Source organism: Euprymna scolopes, chromosome 32 (genome assembly GCF_053919585.1).
Source record: "Euprymna scolopes isolate OS-2025 chromosome 32, ASM5391958v1, whole genome shotgun sequence".
NCBI lineage: Eukaryota > Metazoa > Mollusca > Cephalopoda > Sepiida > Sepiolidae > Euprymna > Euprymna scolopes.
The window spans coordinates 67,015,602-67,036,553 of record NC_136513.1 but is presented as its reverse complement, the minus strand read 5'-3'; the positions used below and the strand labels follow the sequence as shown (position 1 = coordinate 67,036,553).

Sequence of the window (20,952 nt, the reverse complement as noted above, 5' to 3'; positions counted from 1 at the left end):
GATTATGTTTCGTTAGTTAAACCAATTTCCTGATTAACAATCACCAATCGATTATGTTTCGTTAGTAAAACCATTTTTTGATTAACAATCACCAATCGATTATGTTTCGTTAGTTAAACCATTTTTTTGATTAACAATCAAGAATCGATTATGTTTCGTTAGTTAAACCATTTCCTGATTAACAATCAAGAATCGATTATGTTTCGTTAGTTAAACCATTTCCTGATTAACAATCACCAATCGATTATGTTTCGTTAGTTAAACCATTTTTTTTATTAACAATCACCAATCGATTATGTTTCGTTAGTTAAACCAATTTTCTGATTAACAATCACGAATGGATTATGTTTCGTTAGTTAAACCAATTTTCTAATTAACAATCACCAATCGATTATGTTTCGTTAGTTAAACCATTTTCTGATTAACAATCACCAATCGATTATGTTTCGTAAGTTAAACCAATTTTTTGATTAACAATCACCAATCGATTATGTTTCGTTACTGAAACCAATTTTCTGATTAACAGTCACCAATCGATTATGCTTCGTTAGTTAAACTATTTTCTGATTAATAAAAACCAATCGATTATGTTTCATTAGTTAAACTAATTTTCCGATTAACAGTCACCAATTGATTAGCGTAATAGCACTGATCAATTATTTTTCTGTTTTTTTTTGTTATCGTGTTACTTACATTCATGTTAAAATATATTAATTTGATTTTGTCTCTCCGATGCCAGTCGTCAACGAGTTGAAGTGTCATAGCTGCAAACTACTTCGCTTGTTTTGCTGACAATCTTTGAAACTTAAAGAAATGTAACAACATTGTTATCTGAAATAAAAACAGCAAATTAGTCAGTGTTTTTATTGTCAATTTGTATATTATGTTACTGCTCGTATCGACACATGGTGACCATCAATCACAAAACTGATTTTGATATTTTCAGCTGTTGCTTCACAATCTTCATGATTGTCAAAGTCATCCTGTGTTTTGAGCAAGTGCATGTGGGTCATAACTAAGCTTATGCAACTGACGCTATGGTAAATTTTCCTTTGTGCTGCTGACTTTTGTATAGTTTTAAGAACGATGCTGACCAGCAATTAAAAATGTTAATTGGTTTCTATTTTTCTGCTACAGTTTGACTGTTATTGCTGTCCAAACTATGACTGCTATCCCACTTAGTGTCTGAAACTAATGCAAGCTATTCTGTCTCTGTGATCAGAAACATGCTTGGTTATCAGGGATATTTATGGCATGAGCAATATGATAATCGATCTCTTATGACAGAACAAAAATTTTATTTCAATTTCTGAGTTTCTGTTTATCTAGGAACAACTTTTAAAAAACCATGGAATTTCTTGTGATCACATTTGACTTTGTTAATAATATACTATTGCTGTTGTTTCTGTTGCTGTTGTTGTTGTTGTTGCTGTTGTTGTTTTTGTTGTTGCTACTGTTGCTGTTGTTGTTTCTGTTGTTGTTGCTGTTGTTGTTTTTGTTGTTGTTTCTGTTGTTGTTGCTGTTGTTGCTGTTGTTGTTGTTTTTGTTGTTTTTGTTGCTGCTGTTGCTGTTGTTGTTGCTGCTGTTGCTGTTGTTTTTGTTGTTGTTGCTGTTGTTGTTGTTGTTGTTGTTGTTGTTGCTGCTATTGCTGTTGCAAGAGAAATTTTTTCCTCAGAAATCATGAAAATTGTGCCTAAGAATTGTTTAATCTGCATGAAGTCTTTCTTGTTGGTTGCATTTGTTAACATGCAAGATAGCGAGAATTAAATAGAGCTATTAGCGTCTCCAACCTTGGAGAACAAGAAAATAGTTTTCTTTAGAATAAATCGCCCATATTTTTTGGATGTAAACAAGTAAACAAATATTATTTATTTATTATTTTACTTATAAAACAGCAATCAACAGACACACACACACATGTGTGTGTGTGTTTTTGGAAATTATTAAATGGCAAATTGGAAATTCAAAATTTAAATACTTCCAAAACTTATTAAACTATAGAAGTGAAATACTAAATAGCTGTATACACGGAATAAACATTACTTTAAAATGATTAAAATATAATATGAATAAAATAAAACAATATAAATAACGTAAAATTATTATTAACTAGCATGACCCGTTAACCAACGTTGCCTGGTGAAAGCACGCCTCCTCCTCATAAAAAATAAATTATGGATGCTGTTGGTGGTCAACCCCCAACGCCCTAATGTTATGAACGGCTTTTGGAATAGACACCCCTAACCTCTTCATGTTAAGGACGTCGTATGGAATAGACAAAACCAACCTCGCCATGGTAAGAACGGTTTTCGGAATAGACACCCCGTTTTATGAGTAGGGGAACTGTCAAAGTATTTAACCCAAGTTCAACCTTGATACATGTTTTTAGCATACCCACCCGCATAGCCTATAAACAAAAAAAAAAAAGCAGGGTGGCAGTGTCGATCAGAGAGAAGTACACTTTTTTATTGTGCATGCATAGAACAGTGTATAACAGTGCATAATGCATGCCATTATATCTCAAAAAGTTAAAATAGATTGTCTTATTCAGCAGAGTCTAAAACCTATAGAAGTCGTCAGTTTAAAGGAAATGGTGTAGTTGGTGCTAAGATAAAAAAAGCACCTTAAAAAAAGTGTATGTCTGAGCAGTGTGGAAACTTATTCCAAGAAAAAGAACTAAACAAAAAAACAACGATACCAAAAATCAAAACAAAAAACAACAAAAACCAATATATAGCAAATAATCCGTAGGCAATGTAATAAAAGGGGGATTTGTACTTTAGTGGCATAAATTATTTGACATACAAAGAAAGTAAAAAAACAAAACTGGCATAAATGTAGTCAAATACAAACTGAATGAAAAGTAATGAAAGTAATTCAGGCTTAGAGTGTAAAAATGTGTTTTATATAAAAAGAAATAGTTTTTATGATTTCGAAAGTAAAAAATAATGTTTTTGTTTTTTGCCTAATCACCCCAATGTAGCCTTTGATGCAGGGGGCTACTACAACTCTGTTTTATTAAGAGAATCGGCGGACCATTATGAAATTGACTCCCCTCTAAATTCCACTATTTACATTTTTTTTCTTTTTTCACGTTAATCTCATTGATTACAAACTTCAGTTTCAGACTAAAAAAAAAAAAAAATAAAGAAATAATAAAATAAAATTGAAGAAAAATGACTTATCGTTGGGGATCATTTTTCAATTATAATGTTGAGCAAAATATTGTCGCAATATTTTTTTTTTCGGTAATGGTAACAAAGTATGTGTTCAATTTAGAAGAACGTTATAATTGAAAACTGATCCCCGAAGATAAAGGCCATAAGAAATTTTTTAAATCTGCCAGGTAAGTTTGTAATCGATAAGATTAGCGTGAATAAAGTGTAAATTGTGGAATTTAGAGAGGGGGGGGTAATTTTCAAAACGTCCACCAGAGATTCGTTCATAAAAAAATTAAATTGTTGCTGCAGATTCGCCGCGTTTTGGGTAAAGATTTTCATGCTACGTAAGTATCGGTGGTTCGTTGTTTTTCTGTTAATACTCGGTTACAGAGAACAATTTCTAATCATTTTGTTTTCTTCATCAGTTTTGCTTTCGGTTTCGATTCAAGCTGATGCACCCAAATCATAGGGATATATGTTTTGTTTTTGGAAATCACAACTTTATAATATATGAATCGATACAAAAGTGACTCTATAATAATATATACGAAATCTGCATAAATTAAAATATCATATTTAAACGTATTTTATTACCAGGTTACGCTGGGTGTCCTGCTCGCTTAGATGAATACTTTTGCAGTTTTAACATAAGAGCTACAATAATGTTACGCTGAACATTCACAGAATGCCAACATCAACATATTACATATGAAAAAGTCCGCTGTGGAAATTCCTAGGTCTTATTATTTCTATTATATTTTTCTCAAGATTATTATTATCATTAACACCATTCTTACTATTATCAATGATGTTGTTTTTATAAGTAGTAATAATAGTAGTAATAATAGTAGTAACATTACGATTTTTGTTATTGATCTTCGTATTAACATTGCTAACATTACTATCAGGTAGCATTATTTATTGGTAATAAAGTATTACTATCAGGTAGCATTATTTATTATTAATAAAGTGCTTGTGCTTGCACTTGGATTTTCGTCACTTACACGGGCGACGGGCGGGCTAGTATAATATTATCATGAAGAAACATTAGATAACATTGAGATTGAAATCATCTATACTTGATGAGAATATAGAATTAAAATCATTTTATTCTTCAGAAGTCATACAGAGTTTGAGAGAGGAAGATCAAGTGAAAAGGAAAGAGATAGTGCGCGCATGCGCGTGTGTCTATCCGAAAGTATTTCTTCTAAACCTTAAATACATGTTTAACCGTCTCCGGTTCTCACATTATTGGAGTCTCCAGTGTCGGTAAAATTGGAAGCATTTTATGATTTGTAGTTGTTTTTCCCGTACTTCCGGGGTTTGATAATAGATGGCAGTGCCGAAAAGATATTTAAAAAAAAAATGTCAGCTAATGAGGAAGTAGTAGAGAAAGTATTTCGCAAACATTCAAATAACGAGGACATAAGTTATGTCCGACATAACTCCTTGAAATTAATACTTTTCTATTATTACGAAATGCGTAAGTGGATTTGAGCATTCCAGCCTAGCAGCATTGTGTCAGGCTGATGTAGGTAAAAAAGAAAAGAAATAATATAATATTGATAGTTTGCATTTTTAAATTCAACCTTGACGGGCCATGGCCTCACCATTCCCAACATTGACATAATTTTATTTCGTTTTTCAATGTGATTAAACCATATATATATATATATATATATATATATATATATATATATATATATATATATATATATATATATATATATCAGTAATTAAACACATTTTGATCATTATAAAAAATTAAAATTTTCTACGTTCATAACTTCAGTTGTGTGATCTTTTTTTTCATTTTTTATCGTAACATCATCTATTTGGATTGATTTTAAGATTTTTCTGAGGCCTGGCACCTTTCAAACGAAAGAATCCTTGAGGAAATATGAACTTCCCATATCGAATTATTTTAACCTCTGATTTTAATGAAATGGAAACCATGAGAATGTCAAACTTATTCGAATTTTTAAGGCCAAGGTTAATTGACAAGACCACTGATCAAGATCAAGGTCGTATACGACACTATGCTTCAAGTGGTGAGTCTTTAATTTTTAACGCCAAAAACTGTGACTTTTATCTTTTTCCTTGATTTTCAATTTTCCCAAATTAAATAAGTTCTCAATTAGACAATAACCGATATTTCAACCACATTTCGAAAGATTGATCAAGCGATGTGGACGCTAGACTATACACAAACAAACAGGCAAATTTTAAAATTACGCTGAATACATAACTTCCCTGGCAACAATTTGTACCATTGTAAAAAAAAATCACTAACTTAAAATATTTCTTCAGCTAGTGTAATCTGTTTTCACATTTTTAAAATATCTTTTTGATTGCAGTGAAATATTTTAATCATGCAATTATAAACTGTTCAATAACCGTGTTTCTGTGTCTCACGCTGTCTTTCTTTTCAGGAGAAAATGGTCGTCCAATCTATGCGAGCATGAATGAAAAGTTGGCAGCTGATGCTAGTATCCATGAATACGGCTTCAATATGGTGAACAGTGATAAAATAGCAATGGACAGAAAGATTCCTGATACACGGAGTGAAGAGTAAGTTGACCATTTGAAGTGACTTTTAATCAATAAAGTTTTATGTAAGTGTTAAGTCTGCGATATGTTTAATTTAGTTGTCACCTCCTTCCCAGAATTTAAAATGCATTAGAAAAACATTTTAATGCTATTATTTTAGTATCTTTTTTGTAGAATACTCAAAGCTTCTTTATAATATATATATATATATATATATATATATATATATATATATATAATTCTTGGTTCGTTCTAAATCGATAAAACCATATTTCTACATTACCAATTTAATTGAAATTTTCAGAAAATCTAGCTATAAAGTCAAGGAATGTTTGCATGTTATTAAAATAATTTAACATTGCGAATTATAAAAATATTAATCAAAATAAAATTATTTTTCGTAAGTCGTTTCTGCGAGACTGCCCGGTTTTATTTCCGGTAACTTCCGTTTCAACTACTCTCGAAGTACAAGATAAGTAAAAAAAAAGGTACTCATGCAGAGAGTGATCCATGCTGAAATAATAACGTTATTATTTAAAAAGCCATTCTTAACATGGTAAGGGGAGGGTGTTTTGTACCTATTCTGTACTTTAACCTTACAACTGAATAAAAAAAATATCATAAAACTGTAATTAAACGTGGAAATACGATTTAAAAAATAGAGCGTATGACACTCTGCATAAGTTTTTTAAATGATTAAAATAATTTCTCACTTTTACAAACATTTTTACATGCGCACATAAGCAACTATTTTTTTATTAACTTTTTAAAATTTTTTTATTTAAAAATTAGTAAATTTCAATGAATAGAATAATAAATCATTTATCATTATGTGTTTTTGGTTTTGTGTTGAATGAAACTTCTTTTTTTTCATTACAACAATAATGAACCAATTTAAATCTTCCGGCATGCGTTTAAGGGTTACGAAATTATTAATAAATCGTTTAGTTACTAAGCCAACGTCAGTAAATAAAAATATGTTACGTGCGCATGCATTAGCCTTCACTAGGGGAGGGGGGCTAAGGGAGCAACCATTAAATAATTATGCTAGTCACCATGGAACTCAACGCCCAAGGAGTGCCCAAAGTGGCACTTATGCACTTATGTTATCGTGCTATTTTTTAAAATAGTATTTTCGCACTAAATTCAAATTTTACAATATCTTTTTCTTTTATTAATTTGTTAGGTGAAAGTACAGATAACTCGGTCGGTTTCTAATGTGTGGAAAATCTAGCTCCCGAAAAAAAAGGGGGTACTCTGGATAGTAACAAAAAATTAAAATTGCCTCAGTCTCGAAAGATTTCTTCTCTACTGAACGAGGAAACAAACGGTGAAGTGTAGTTCACCTGTTTCTCTCCCCCTCTCTCTTCCTCTCTTAATATCTCTCTCTATCCATCTCTTCCTTTCCTTCTCTCAATCTATCTTTCTCTCTATATCACCCTCTCCATCTCTATTTGAGCCCCTTTCTCTCTCTAACTCCCTCTATCTCTCCTCTGTCTCGCCCTCTCTGTTTTTAACTCTCCATCTCTCTCTGTCTATCTATCAATCCCTTTATCTCTCTCTATCTCCTTCTCTTTCTCTATTTTCCTCTCACTTTCTCTGTTCTATCTATGTATCTTCCTCTCTATCTATCCATCTCTAATCCTTCATCCTATTTTAGTCTCCTAAATTAATTACAGTGAATAAAGCATTGTCAAAACATGGATAAATCCTATTTTAGTCACCTAATTTACTGACTGTGAGAATAGAAGTTATTTGGGAATTCTGCTACCTTTAACAGCACCAAAAGTAATTGGTGAAACCTTTCTAATTAAATTGATTTTAGCAGCCATTCGGTAACAAAATGGCATAGCTTTAGCCCTTGCTGCATGGGGAATACCTGCGACCTTGCTGCCAACTAGAAAATTATTTATTCTACTTTGAAACATTCAATTTTTCTAAAATCTCATGTTCGACATCTCCAAAACATCCAATATGGAGAAAAATATTGCAGAAATGCAAACTTATTGTTTAAGATGAATGCACAATGGTACGCAAAAAATCACTTGAGGCTCTTGGTCGATCCTTGCAAGATTTGCGTGGCAATGTCAGACCATTTGCTTGCAGGAGATTTCAGACAAATTTTACCTGCTATTCTTCAATTAACACTAGCAGATGAAATAAGTGCTTGCTTCAAATACTCTACTTTTTTTGTGCCCTGTGAAGACATTAAACTTAACTCAAAATATGCATGTCCAGTTGCAGACTGTTCGATCCACACATAAATGTTTGCATCACTTGTGGTTACGGAAAAGTGCCAGCTGATCAGAGATAAGGGCAAAATTCTTTGACTTTTAACTTTTGTAATTTTATTACATCAAAAGAAAAGTTAGTTTAAAAGGTTTTTGCAGATATTCAAATTATAAGAATTCAATTTGACTGAGTGAATGAGCTATTCTTGCAGGTCGATACAAAGATGCCCATGAACTTAACGCTATTATTCAATGTAAAATTCCAAGAGAGGCAGTCAAATACAAATCCATCGACACTGTTGTGAAAGCAGATAAAGTGGTTAATTATCCAACAGCTATATTTGCCAGGGATGCCAGCGCATGTATTGCAACTGGAATTTGGCGTACTAATTATCATGTTGTGAAATATAAACCAATCCAAGCGTTGCAAAGGCACAAAGCTTGCAGTAAAAAAAATTAACAAACAATATCATAGAAACAACAATCTTAACAGGACCTTTCACAGATGAATATATCTTCATTCCATGCATTCCTATGATTCAACCGGATACATCATTACACTTTAGGAAATTGAACTTTCCAATTTTATTCTCGTTTGCAATAACTATCAACAAAGCATAGGGAACAATCTTTACAATTTTGTGGCTTGCAGTTACACACTAAATGTTTTTCCACATGGACAATTTATGTTACGTATTCAAGAATCACAAAACCAGAAAATCTCTATATCAGCTAAGAAAATGGAACAAAAAAAAACTGTGTACCCATACGAAATGGAATATTAAACCTATAAGAAACATGCCTTTTCTCATTTTGGAACTTTTTTCATTGCGCCAATTTGAGCCACAGCAACGCGTGGCAGGGTACAGCTAGTATATATATATATATATATATATATATATATATATATATATATATATATATATATATATAAAAGTGAACGTGTCTGTGTGTGTGTCTGTGTGTGTCAATTTTCAGTCTACATACTCAAAATTTGATCTACGGGAAAATCTTTCTAATCTGTTTTCGGCCAGAAATTTGGCTGTCAAGGGGTCAAAGTTAAACGATTTGACCTTTGAGAACTCTACCAAGCTCCTCCATGTGTACATTTCCCTACCAAACAACTGTGTCAATTTTCAATCTACAGACTCCAGATTTGACATAAAGGGTATCGAGATTTGGGAAAATATTTTTCATCGGTTTTCGGGCAGAAATTTGGCTGTCAAGGGGTCAAAGTTCAACGATTTAACTTTGAAAACTCTACCAAACTCATCCGCCAATTTTGGGTCTAAACACTTTAAATTTTAGATGTAGGTTTTTGGCCGCAAATTTCACTACCAAGGGGTCAAAGTTCAAATGATTTGACTTTTGCGGTCTCTAGCAAACTATTCAGTAAATCTTGGGTCTAAACATTTGAAATTTTACATAAAGGGTATTTAGACATGCAGCAAGCTTTTTAATCGATTTTTGGGCGAAAATTTGGCTGCCAAAAGATCAAAGTTGAAAAAGTTAACCTTTGCAGACTCTACAAACTCCTTCGCCAATTTTGGGTCTAAACACTTGAAATTTTAGATGTAGTTTATCTGGACATGAGTCAAACTTTTTAATATATATATATATATATATATATATTAAAAATGTGCATATATATATATATATATATGCACATAAAGTTATGGACAGTACATAGGGCCAGAGCAAAGCCGGGCTAAACTGCTAGTATATATATATACACTTGTGCCCGATATTATTCATACCCCTCGGATCTTTGAGATTTCTATAAGAATATTGCTCAAACCAGAAGGTAGACAATATTAAAGGGATTTCAAACAATAAATCAAGCATAAGCATTTAATTTAAACTAAACAAATAAATAAATTATGCAAGTTTGAAACAGTATACAAAGAAAAACAATAATGGCACTAGTTCAAAATTATTCATACCTCTCTTACTAATAGTCAATAGCATGCCCTTTATTCTTAATAACTGCCTGTAACCGTTTTGGATATTTATCAACAAGGTTTTTACAAGCATCAACACTGATTTTTTACCATTCTTCAATGCAGTAGTTCTCCAAATCCCTCAAATTTCTAGGTTTCCGCTTTTTAACCTTAGTTTTCAGTATGTGCCAGAGGTTTTCGATAGGGTTCAGGTCGGGACTCTGGCTAGGCCATTCCAAAATATTAATTTGATTATCCTCAAACCATTTCTTGACTATTTTGGTAGTATGTTTTGGATCATTATCCTGTTGAAGGACCCAGTTTGGTCCTAAATGGAGCTTCTCCGCATCCTGTCTAATGTTTTTCTGGAGTATCTCCAAATATTGCTCCTTCTTCATGGTTCCATCTATCTTGACCAAACTACCTGGACCACTAGCCGAAAAGGAGCCCCAAAACATTAGGCTACCACCACCATGTTTCACCGTGGGTATGGTGTTCTTTGGGTTGTAAGCTTCTCCTTTCTTCCTCCAAACGTAAGAAGCATCTATATGGCCAAACAATTCAATTTTTGTTTCGTCAGTCCACAAAATACTTGAGAAAACGGACTCTGAAGAATTCACATGGGTCCTAGCAAACTTTAGACGTGCTGCAAGGTGTTTTCCGGTGTGCAATGGAGTCCTTCTTGGTCTTCTTCCTTTCAGACCATTTTCATGCAGAGTCCTTTGCAATGTTTGCCTTGATATTTTTATGCCAGAAGACTCCAGATTTTCTAAAATGTCCTTAGTAGTGGTGGTTGGATTTGCATTAACACTGCTTACAATATCCCTGGTGGCTCTAACAGACAGTTTCCTTTTCCTTCCTCTACCAATCAAGTTGTTTGTTGTGTGGTGGCTCTGGAATTTTTTGATGATGCTCTGTACTGTTGCTGTAGGGACCTCAAATTTCTTGGAAATTGACTTGTAACCTAAACCATCCTTATGTGAATTCACAATTTTAGTCCTAAGATCATTACTAAGCTCTTTTTTCTTCCCCATTCTAATAATTTTTATTCTTTTATTGGTTTTCAGTTGATATCATTTTAATTTCTGAAAAATGCAAAAAACGAAATGAAATTAATAAAAGGTTGTATAAAAGCATTCAAAATAAGAATCAAACAGGAAACAAACAGTCAGAAACTCGATTAATACTGAAAAAATAAGGGGGTATGATTATTTTTGAACATTGCAGATTTTATAAATAGCTGTATATTTCTTTTATTACAAGTATCCCGAGATTTTAAAATGACGAAAATGATCAGAAGAGGTTTATTAAGAATATGTATCAATATGGACGTAAACAATAAATTCTTACAAAGTTACACCTAATAAACTCAATTTTCAAGGAGGGGTATGAATAATATCGGGCACAAGTGTATATTAACTGATCCATAATGGGACATAATTGCTAAAATGTTCAATATATCTAGGTGTAGTAGTAAACGGAAAGACAGCCTTTGAGTACAACTGAACCATTTTCACACACACACACACACACACACACACGCACGCACGCACGCACGCACGCACGCACACACACACACACACACACACACACACACACACACACACACACACACACACACATATATATATCTCCTAGCAGGCCGCCTGGTATTTCCCTGTCATAAAATACACTTAAATATGATATTTTTATTAATATAGATTTCGTATTTATTATACATATATACATATAAATGTTATATATTATTTTCGTATTTATTATATATATATATATATATATATATATATATATATATATATATATATTACAAAATCCAAGGTTTTATTTATCTTAATAATTAGTTCTTTCCACATATCAAAACTTCCAGTACATTTTACAAGCCTGTTTCGTTTATGCAGAACAATCAATATATATATATTTTGTTTTTACAAAGGTGTCACCACTTATCAATATCCGAGGGCCACTCAAGGATAAAGGTAAATGAAAGTAGGAGAACATGTCAGTCATCGTTAGTAGTGCAAATTTGGTAAATTGGATTACTTAAGGGGATGGCTCACCAAGAATTTATTTATGTTGGACTTGAAGACAACCATATTGTAGTCAGTTGGAAAGCAGGAAAACGGAACAGAGTTCCACATGCGTGCAGTTCTAAGAAGAAACTTTGTTCATGGAATCTACGTTTAGGTTAAGGCACAGATAAAGAGTGGGAGAAATTATTGATAGTAGTTTTGGCTAGACCAATATTTTTCATGAAAGTCAGGTCAAGGGGGACCATAGATTGGAGTGCAGATGAGCACTTGCCATGAAAATAATGATAAAACAGACGGCTCACGATGTCTCTTCTGTGAGAAAGAGGTTCCAGGGGAGAGAAAACGGCATCCCCCACTAGGTTACGAAGTCTATTTTGAACTCAGTTAAAGCAGGATAAGCTGCTTCTAGCAGCTCCTGCCCAGATGTGGCAACAGTACTCTATTCTTGGACGCACTTGGCTCTTATATATATAAAGAATTGCATCAGTAGTGAGATTTACTGGAACAGTAGAATGATCCCACCACTTTCCAAGCAGCCCTGGCAACGGATTTGATGTACGTGTTCCATCTCAGATCAGGAGAAAAGGTTAAGCCTAGAAGCTTGTCAAAACATTGAACCTCCTCAAGATGTGAGCCATTCATTTTAATTGATGCAAGATGGGGATCAGAGCGTTGATGATGGAAAAATAAGTTTGGTTTTAGATGCAGCCACCTCTTTCTCCATTACACCACTTACTCAAGATTAGAGGAGAGGAAATCAGAGAGAACTTGGTCGTTTACAACCTTTGAAGTGTTGCCATAGATGGTAGTGTCCTCAGCATAAATGTCTACAAATGATCTTTGGATGTGATTTGGGAGATCATTGGTGTACATCAGAAAGAGAGTTGGGCTCAAGATGGATCCCTGAACGACTCCAGCATTAATTCTGTGAGCTTCAGATTCTTTCCCGTAAACCACTACTCTTATGGATCTATCAGAGAGAAATGATTTAATAATTGAAAAGACGTTTCCAGCTATACCATAGCTAGAGATTTTGTAGAGTAGACCTTTATGCTACACCCTATCAAAAGCGTTTGATATGTCAAGATCAATCCTTAGAAAGGAAGCCTCCATCGGCAGATTCGCTAATCCTATGAGATATAGCTGTAGATCTAGCTGAACGGAAACCATATTGCATTTCACTGAGGAAGTTATTTTTTGCTGACGGGGTTGACTACTTTTCTATTTAACACAGATTCTAGCAACTTACTCATGACACACGAGAGACTGATTGGTCGGTATTGAGAGGCAGATGAGCGATCACCTGAACTTTTATGTTAATAATGAATTTTTCATTACGTATACTAATCGGACAAAAAAAACAGAATTTTTTATAGAAAGAAATAAACATGACCATATCATATTGGAAATGAAGCATGTAGAGGAATCCACATCTCGTGTTTATTCCAAAAATGAGACAATTGTTTTCTCAGAGGAAACAAAAAACTTACACAGAATGGAAAAGGAAAAGAAAAAACAGCTAATATTAAACTCCATTGACCATAAATAGCAATTAGTGGAAAAAAGAACTTATAAAGCTATTAACCCAGAGGCCACAGAAATAGTTACAACATGAGGCATGGAATATAGAATTAATAGATGAGCAAAAAAAAAAAATGTATTCATAATTTTTCAAAGAATATAAAGACAATTTTAATAATAAGCCAACATATCTTTCAAAGACCATAAAGACAATTTTAATAATAAGCCAACATATCTTTCAAAGAATATAAAGACAATTTTAATAATAAGCCAACATATCTTTCAAAGACCATAAAGACAATTTTAATAATAAGCCAACATATCTTTCAAAGAATATAAAGACAATTTTAATAATAAGCCAACATATCTTTCAAAGAATATAAAGACAATTTTAATAATAAGCCAACATATCTTTCAAAGAATATAAAGACAATTTTAATAATAAGCCAACATATCTTTCAAAGAATATAAAGACAATTTTAATAATAAGCCAACATATCTTTCAAAGACCATAAAGACAATTTTAATAATAAGCCAACATATCTTTCAAAGAATATAAAGACAATTTTAATAATAAGCCAACATATCTTTCAAAGAATATAAAGACAATTTTAATAATAAGCCAACATATCTTTCAAAGACCATAAAGACAATTTTAATAATAAGCCAACATATCTTTCAAAGAATATAAAGACAATTTTAATAATAAGCCAACATATCTTTCAAAGACCATAAAGACAATTTTAATAATAAGCCAACATATCTTTCAAAGAATATAAAGACAATTTTAATAATAAGCCAACATATCTTTCAAAGAATATAAAGACAATTTTAATAATAAGCCAACATATCTTTCAAAGAATATAAAGACAATTTTAATAATAAGCCAACATATCTTTCAAAGACCATAAAGACAATTTTAATAATAAGCCAACATATCTTTCAAAGAATATAAAGACAATTTTAATAATAAGCCAACATATCTTTCAAAGACCATAAAGACAATTTTAATAATAAGCCAACATATCTTTCAAAGAATATAAAGACAATTTTAATAATAAGCCAACATATCTTTCAAAGAATATAAAGACAATTTTAATAATAAGCCAACATATCTTTCAAAGAATATAAAGACAATTTTAATAATAAGCCAACATATCTTTCAAAGAATATAAAGACAATTTTAATAATAAGCCAACATATCTTTCAAAGACCATAAAGACAATTTTAATAATAAGCCAACATATCTTTCAAAGAATATAAAGACAATTTTAATAATAAGCCAACATATCTTTCAAAGAATATAAAGACAATTTTAATAATAAGCCAACATATCTTTCAAAGAATATAAAGACAATTTTAATAATAAGCCAACATATCTTTCAAAGAATATAAAGACAATTTTAATAATAAGCCAACATATCTTTCAAAGAATATAAAGACAATTTTAATAATAAGCCAACATATCTTTCAAAGAATATAAAGACAATTTTAATAATAAGCCAACATATCTTTCAAAGAATATAAAGACAATTTTAATAATAAGCCAACATATCTTTCAAAGACCATAAAGACAATTTTAATAATAAGCCAACATATCTTTCAAAGACCATAAAGACAATTTTAATAATAAGCCAACATAAAGGTTAATAAACCCAGCTAAAAGCGAAATTAGTCTAGATAATAAGTCTTATCATCAAAGAATTAGTAAAAACTATGAAAAGAAAATCAAATCTTAGTTTGTGGGTAAATACAAGCTAAGTCCTGGACTGGTTAAAAAAACATAACCGAACTGCACAGATGCAAATTCACCCAATTAGACATTGTGGAGTTTTACCCTTCCATTACTAAAATTATTTTGGAAAAAAGCATTACATTTCGCACCAACATATAAATCAAATCCTGAAGACCCATTTGATGTTGCGATGAGGGCATATGACGGTGCGTATTTGTAATCTGGTTAGACTTTTCTTGCTAGACATCCTTAAAAACAAATTCTCAGGTTATTGTTTCGGTTTGTATAGATATATTGCAAGACTATAATAGATGCATATTAGACAGACTCAGAAAAGATTTAGTTAAGCTTTTCAAGGAGCTAGGTTTTTAAGATAACAATAATAACTAATTTATATAAAATAGACTTCTTAGATGCAACACTAGATCTTGAGAAAAAATATATAAACCTTTTCATAAACCAAATGAAAAACTCAGATACATAAATAAAGGTCCATGCCATCCACCCACAATGTTCAAAACTATGGAAGCAAAAGGATATCAAGACTTTCTTTGAATGACAAAGTATTCAAACAGGCAGCATCATATTATAACGATACACTGCATAAAAGTGGATTCAGCGAGAACATAAAGTTCCAACAGACTCATAATCAACAAGAAAATTAAATAGGAGGCGGAATATAATTTGATTCTTGCCTCCATTCCAATTTAATACTAAAACTAGAGTAGAACATTTTTTCTGGATAAACATTTCTCACAGAAACACAGACTACATAAAATATTTAATAGGAACACCGTGAAAGTTAATTACTCGACAACGTCATCGATTAAGGTCCATCATTTCTAGAGAATCAAAAAGATAGCAAACGCAGGCTGCTCTTGCAGGTCCAAAAATCAGGGCTAGATAAACATTTCCCCAAAATATAAATTTTTATATATAAATTTCTAATTTTGATTTTAAAATTGATTTAAAATTTTCAATTTTGAATTCAATTTTAATTTTGATTTTAAATTTGGAGTTAATATTAATTTTAATTTTAATTTTAAATTTAATAAATTTGGCCCTTCTGATGGATTAGTTTTTTATAATAAAATTTTGAGGAATATTAAAATTTATATAAGATACGTTGCTTCAAACTATTTAAAAGAAACTTACACTTGACCCATATTAAATAAGGCGGTTGAAGGAAAATATAAACATGTCTTAAATAGTACAATAGAAGAATAATAAAGATAAATAAAATAAAAATAAAAATAACGATTATACATTCGAATTAGGCTTCAAGCTTTTAAATAATTATCTCCCTAAGACTAGTGCAAAAATTGAGTTAGGATAAAAACAATTCTGTTTAAGATTGGAAAAAATTTTTAATTAATAAATTTAAGAAATCATATTTTTTCGTAGGTGACGCGATAAATAGTTTACATATATTAGAATAATATATAACAGAAACTTTTAAGTATATACAAGTTCTCCTTTTTTTTTCTTATTCCTTTTCTTTTTATCTTTTTTGTTTTCTTTAGTGTCCAAAATATTAAACGGACAATTTAAAAAAAATTATCATTTGAAATTCAAGGTTGTTTAAAAAAAACGAAATTTGCACGAGATCTTGTAATGTATGAGTATGTTTTAATTCCGGTTATAAAGCAGATGATTATCGGCTGAAGGGAGCTTGATATGGCGATCGAAAACGGTATCCTTTTATCAGGTTTGAAACCGACAGTACTGGTGACTTATCTCATGTAAACTTTCTGCAAATTATCTTGGCATTTTGCTCCATATAAAAATGTCTTGACTTTCGTAATAATACAAGACAATAAAACTCTCTCATAAACTATCATAATCAATATTTTTTGTTAGTTTTTAACCCCCGCCTTTTCTGTTTAAATTGATAGGTGTAAGTATTGGCATTATCCAGAAGCTTCTGAACTGCCAACTACCAGTGTGATCATCGTTTTTCATAACGAGGGTTTTTCTACTTTGGTGCGAACTATTCATAGTGTGATCAACACTTCACCAGTATCCCTCCTTCAAGAAATTGTCTTAGTTGATGACGCCAGCAATAAAAGTAAGTCTACCAAAATAACACTTTGTTTCTTTCATATGACAATATTTTATCAGATTGATATTCAAAAGTTTGGACATCCTATCAGAAAAAATTATTTTTATTTTATTTTTTTTAATTACATTTTCACTCCAAACAAGGCACATTGCCACTTTGGTGTAGGGGGCTACTATCAAGGGCAACAACTACTGGGGTACTATGTTGGGATTTGGACAGCAAGATGTCGGTTCATGTTACACTTGAACTTCTGCATGTCAGTACAGTTGGGGAATCAGGGACCTGGAATGAATATCCAGAGTCTTGCGGTTCTGGGGAAGAAACTACTGGAGTAGAAAGATCTTTTACTTCTAGGGATCTCTACTGTGTGGGGGTGGGATTTAGCTTCCTGTCGGGTTTGTCGAAGGTGTCTACGTCGTGGGGGCACAAGTGTCTGCAGTTTGCCAAAGCATTCACCATTAAAATACTTGTAGAACAGGCAGAGGGATGCAACATTTCGTCAATTAGACAGAGGCTGAAGCTTAGATGTCCGTTCAGGGCCTATCAGATTGGCGACTCTCTTTTGAACCTTGTCTAGGAGCGAGAGGCTAGTAGCAGATGCACCAGCTCAAATGTGACAGCAATACTCCATACATGGGCGAATGGTGGCCTTATAGAGTGTTAAGTTTGCAGGTTGAAACAAGTAACGTAGAAAGCAATACAAATGATGACTCAACAAAGGTAGATAAAATAAGAAGTGTATTAGGAAAAGGTATATTTACAGGATATTTACATAATGGTGTCAAATAAGAGAGTCTTTGCTGGAGAAACATATCTGCTCTCGGCGGCCTTCGGTGGCTTCTGGTGAACACATACTAACTGAGTCTTCCTATTTATGTGTAATTACTATCCACATATGCAAATGAATGTGTGCCACCACAGCATAGAGGTACAGAATACGTTCGGGTGTTAGTAGTTTTCTAGCACAGTAGAGAGAGCCTACTTTCTTCGCAGTGGCCCTGACAATGCTTTACAATGTAATTGTTCCAACTCATGTTTCCTGTGAACGTTAGGCCAAGCAGTTTGAAAGATGTACTCTCAGATAAAGAGTCACTGGCCATTGCTATTGGTGACAGAGAAGGTTTCTTGTAATTATTAAAGGGAACCAGTTTAGTCTTGGCAGCATTGAATGTAACCACCATTTTTGTCCCCATTCCACTCCAGATTGGAGGTCATCCTCTAGTGTTTTTGCCATTTCTTTAGACATGTGTTCATTTGTTTTCCTGTCATGCCTGTTATAGAGTGTGGTGTTATCAGCATATATACCCATCTCAGAGGCAATTTTGTCGAGGAGGTCATTTATGAATATCAAGAACAATAGAGGTCCAAGGATAGACCCCTGAGGCACTCCTACATTTATATCATATAGTTTAGATGTACGACCGTCGAGGACAACCTGGATTTTTCTCTTATCTAAAAAGGATTTAATCATGTTAAGTATTCTACCAGTGATACCGTATGATCTAATTTTCCTGAGGAGACCCTCATGCCATACCCTGTCAAAAGCTTTAGACATATCTAGAGCTACCGCTCTGCCCTCCCCTGCTTTGTCCAGTGAATGGTATATGCGTTCAGAGATTACAGTGAGGATGTCTGCTGTTGAACGGGCTTGTCTAAATCAATATTGTTTGTCAGTCAGAAGTTTAGCATCTGTAAGGTGATGGACTAGAGTATGGTTAATTATGGTCTCAAATATTTTGGCGAAAAGTGGGAGGAGGTTAATGGGGCGATAATTTGATGGGTTAGTTCTTTTGCCAGAATTCTTGAATACTGGTACAACAGAAGCAGTTTTCCAACAGCCCGGAATGCAAGATTCATTAAGGCATTTGTTGTAGAGTTTGGAGAGAACTGGAGCTACTTCGGCTGAGCATTTTTTAATAGCACAGCTGGGATGAGATCGGGTCCACATGCTTTTGAAGTGTCAAGGTTTTTTATGATAGCATGCACCTGAGCAAGGGTGAATTTTAGATCGTCTAACGTGGCGTCTGTCTGCAAAGGAAAGTCAGGCAGGGGTTGGTTGGAAGGGTCCAGTGTGGAGTTTGAGGCAAGCCAACTGGCAAGCATATTAGCCTTGTCGGTTGCTGAGCAAAGAACCTCGTGATTGTTGGTTAGTGGGGGAATTGTTGATTGCCCATTATTTACTAAACTGTTGTAGATTTTCCAGAACTCATGCGCTCCTAATTTTTGTTCTTCGATGCGTTTTTTAGTGGTTTCAGTAAATTCTCTCTTAGCTGTCGCCATTTCTCTCTTAACGTTACTTCTAGCTTCTATATACTTCTGTCTGTTGGAACTGGACTTATGTCGGTTAAATCTGCGGTAAGCATGCTGCCTTTGAGCAGTGGCAGTTGCGCAAGTAGAAGTAAACCATTGGGGAGAGTGGGGCTTGCTATAAAATTTCCGCATGTTTTTTTTTTATTAAATAATGTTTTATTGTTTTCATAATATACGACCCAAATCACTAGGTATTCGAGCTATAACAGACAAAACAAAAATATTTAAATCATTGTTAAACATTTTTTTTTTATTGATTTTTCATTTTTCATCTATTGTTGCTAGTTTATGCACTTTTAAAATTCCACATCTTTTGACTTGATTTGCAATCAACTGATTTTATTTTATTTATTAAATGAGTAAAGTATTTTGTACACTTTTTATGATTTTATAATTGGATAATTTACATACATTATTAGCGTATAAACGGAATTCTTCACTTTAAGTAGTAAACACGAATATTTTCTGTTGATTGTCAAAGTCAAACGTCAGTATTTTTGCCCATAGACTTTCGTAATTTATTTGTGGCTTATGCACTGACTTTAACAGTTAAGAAAACAGAAAAATATGCAATAAAATTATTGTTTTTAACAAATATTTGACTCAATAATGAAATACTATCGTTGAATTGTCTTTATTATTAATCTATACATTAAGGTAAATAATTTTAAAAATAGAATATCAGCACTTTTTTGTTATTCATCATGGAAAACCAATGCAGATAAACAAACGTGCTTCATTGTAAACTAACAAAACTCATACAAATTTTAATTTTGGAAATTTGTATTACGATACAAAATGAATTTCAGCATTTGACTCAGAAAATCAGTGGTATTTTATTTTCGTGTAGGTCTTCGTTTTCAGTTGTATTCCTGGAGAGAAACAGATGCTACACATATAATATAGACGATACAAAATTCTCAAAACCTGAGAATATTTCCATAATTTTAAGACTGCATGTGGATGATGGTGGTGGGGATCACTCCACAGCATTAAAACTTTATTAAACCAGCAAGGCAAACTCTATTTGTACACAGTTCGAACAATACCAGTATGCATTTGATTGTTTTTAAGTATTTTGTGTGTTTTACCTCTATTATTTATTAACATAATCTGTTATATTGTCGTTAATATAAATAGATTGAAAAGAGTAAGAAACAGAAAAAATACATACGTAACAAACGATTTGAAGTACAATATTATCCTCTTAACACAAAAGTTTTTCCCCATGAGTTTCTATGACCAAGCAAAACAAATGGAACAAAGGCTCAACCAAATATGGTCATTTGATCGTTAGCATATAACAAATTCCTCTTTTTTATTTTTTGCTTTTAAAATATTTTGATTATTCTATTGTTTTTACTTTTTGTAGTTCCGACCTTCTGAAATGTTGCATTTTGTAGCTGGGATGC

At 32.5% G+C, this 20,952-nt stretch overlaps 1 protein-coding gene across 1 annotated transcript in view; it reads left to right on the top strand.

Annotated features, from left to right (window-relative positions):
* LOC145256401 (N-acetylgalactosaminyltransferase 7-like) overlaps nucleotides 1-20,952 on the top strand; it is a 125,013-nt gene that overhangs the window by 41,454 nt on the left and 62,607 nt on the right. The window contains exons 3-4 of the mRNA XM_080115264.1: nucleotides 5,594-5,732; nucleotides 17,064-17,236. Coding sequence (XP_079971390.1) covers nucleotides 5,594-5,732; nucleotides 17,064-17,236 — 312 coding nt within the window. The remainder of the gene's footprint in view (nucleotides 1-5,593; nucleotides 5,733-17,063; nucleotides 17,237-20,952) is intronic.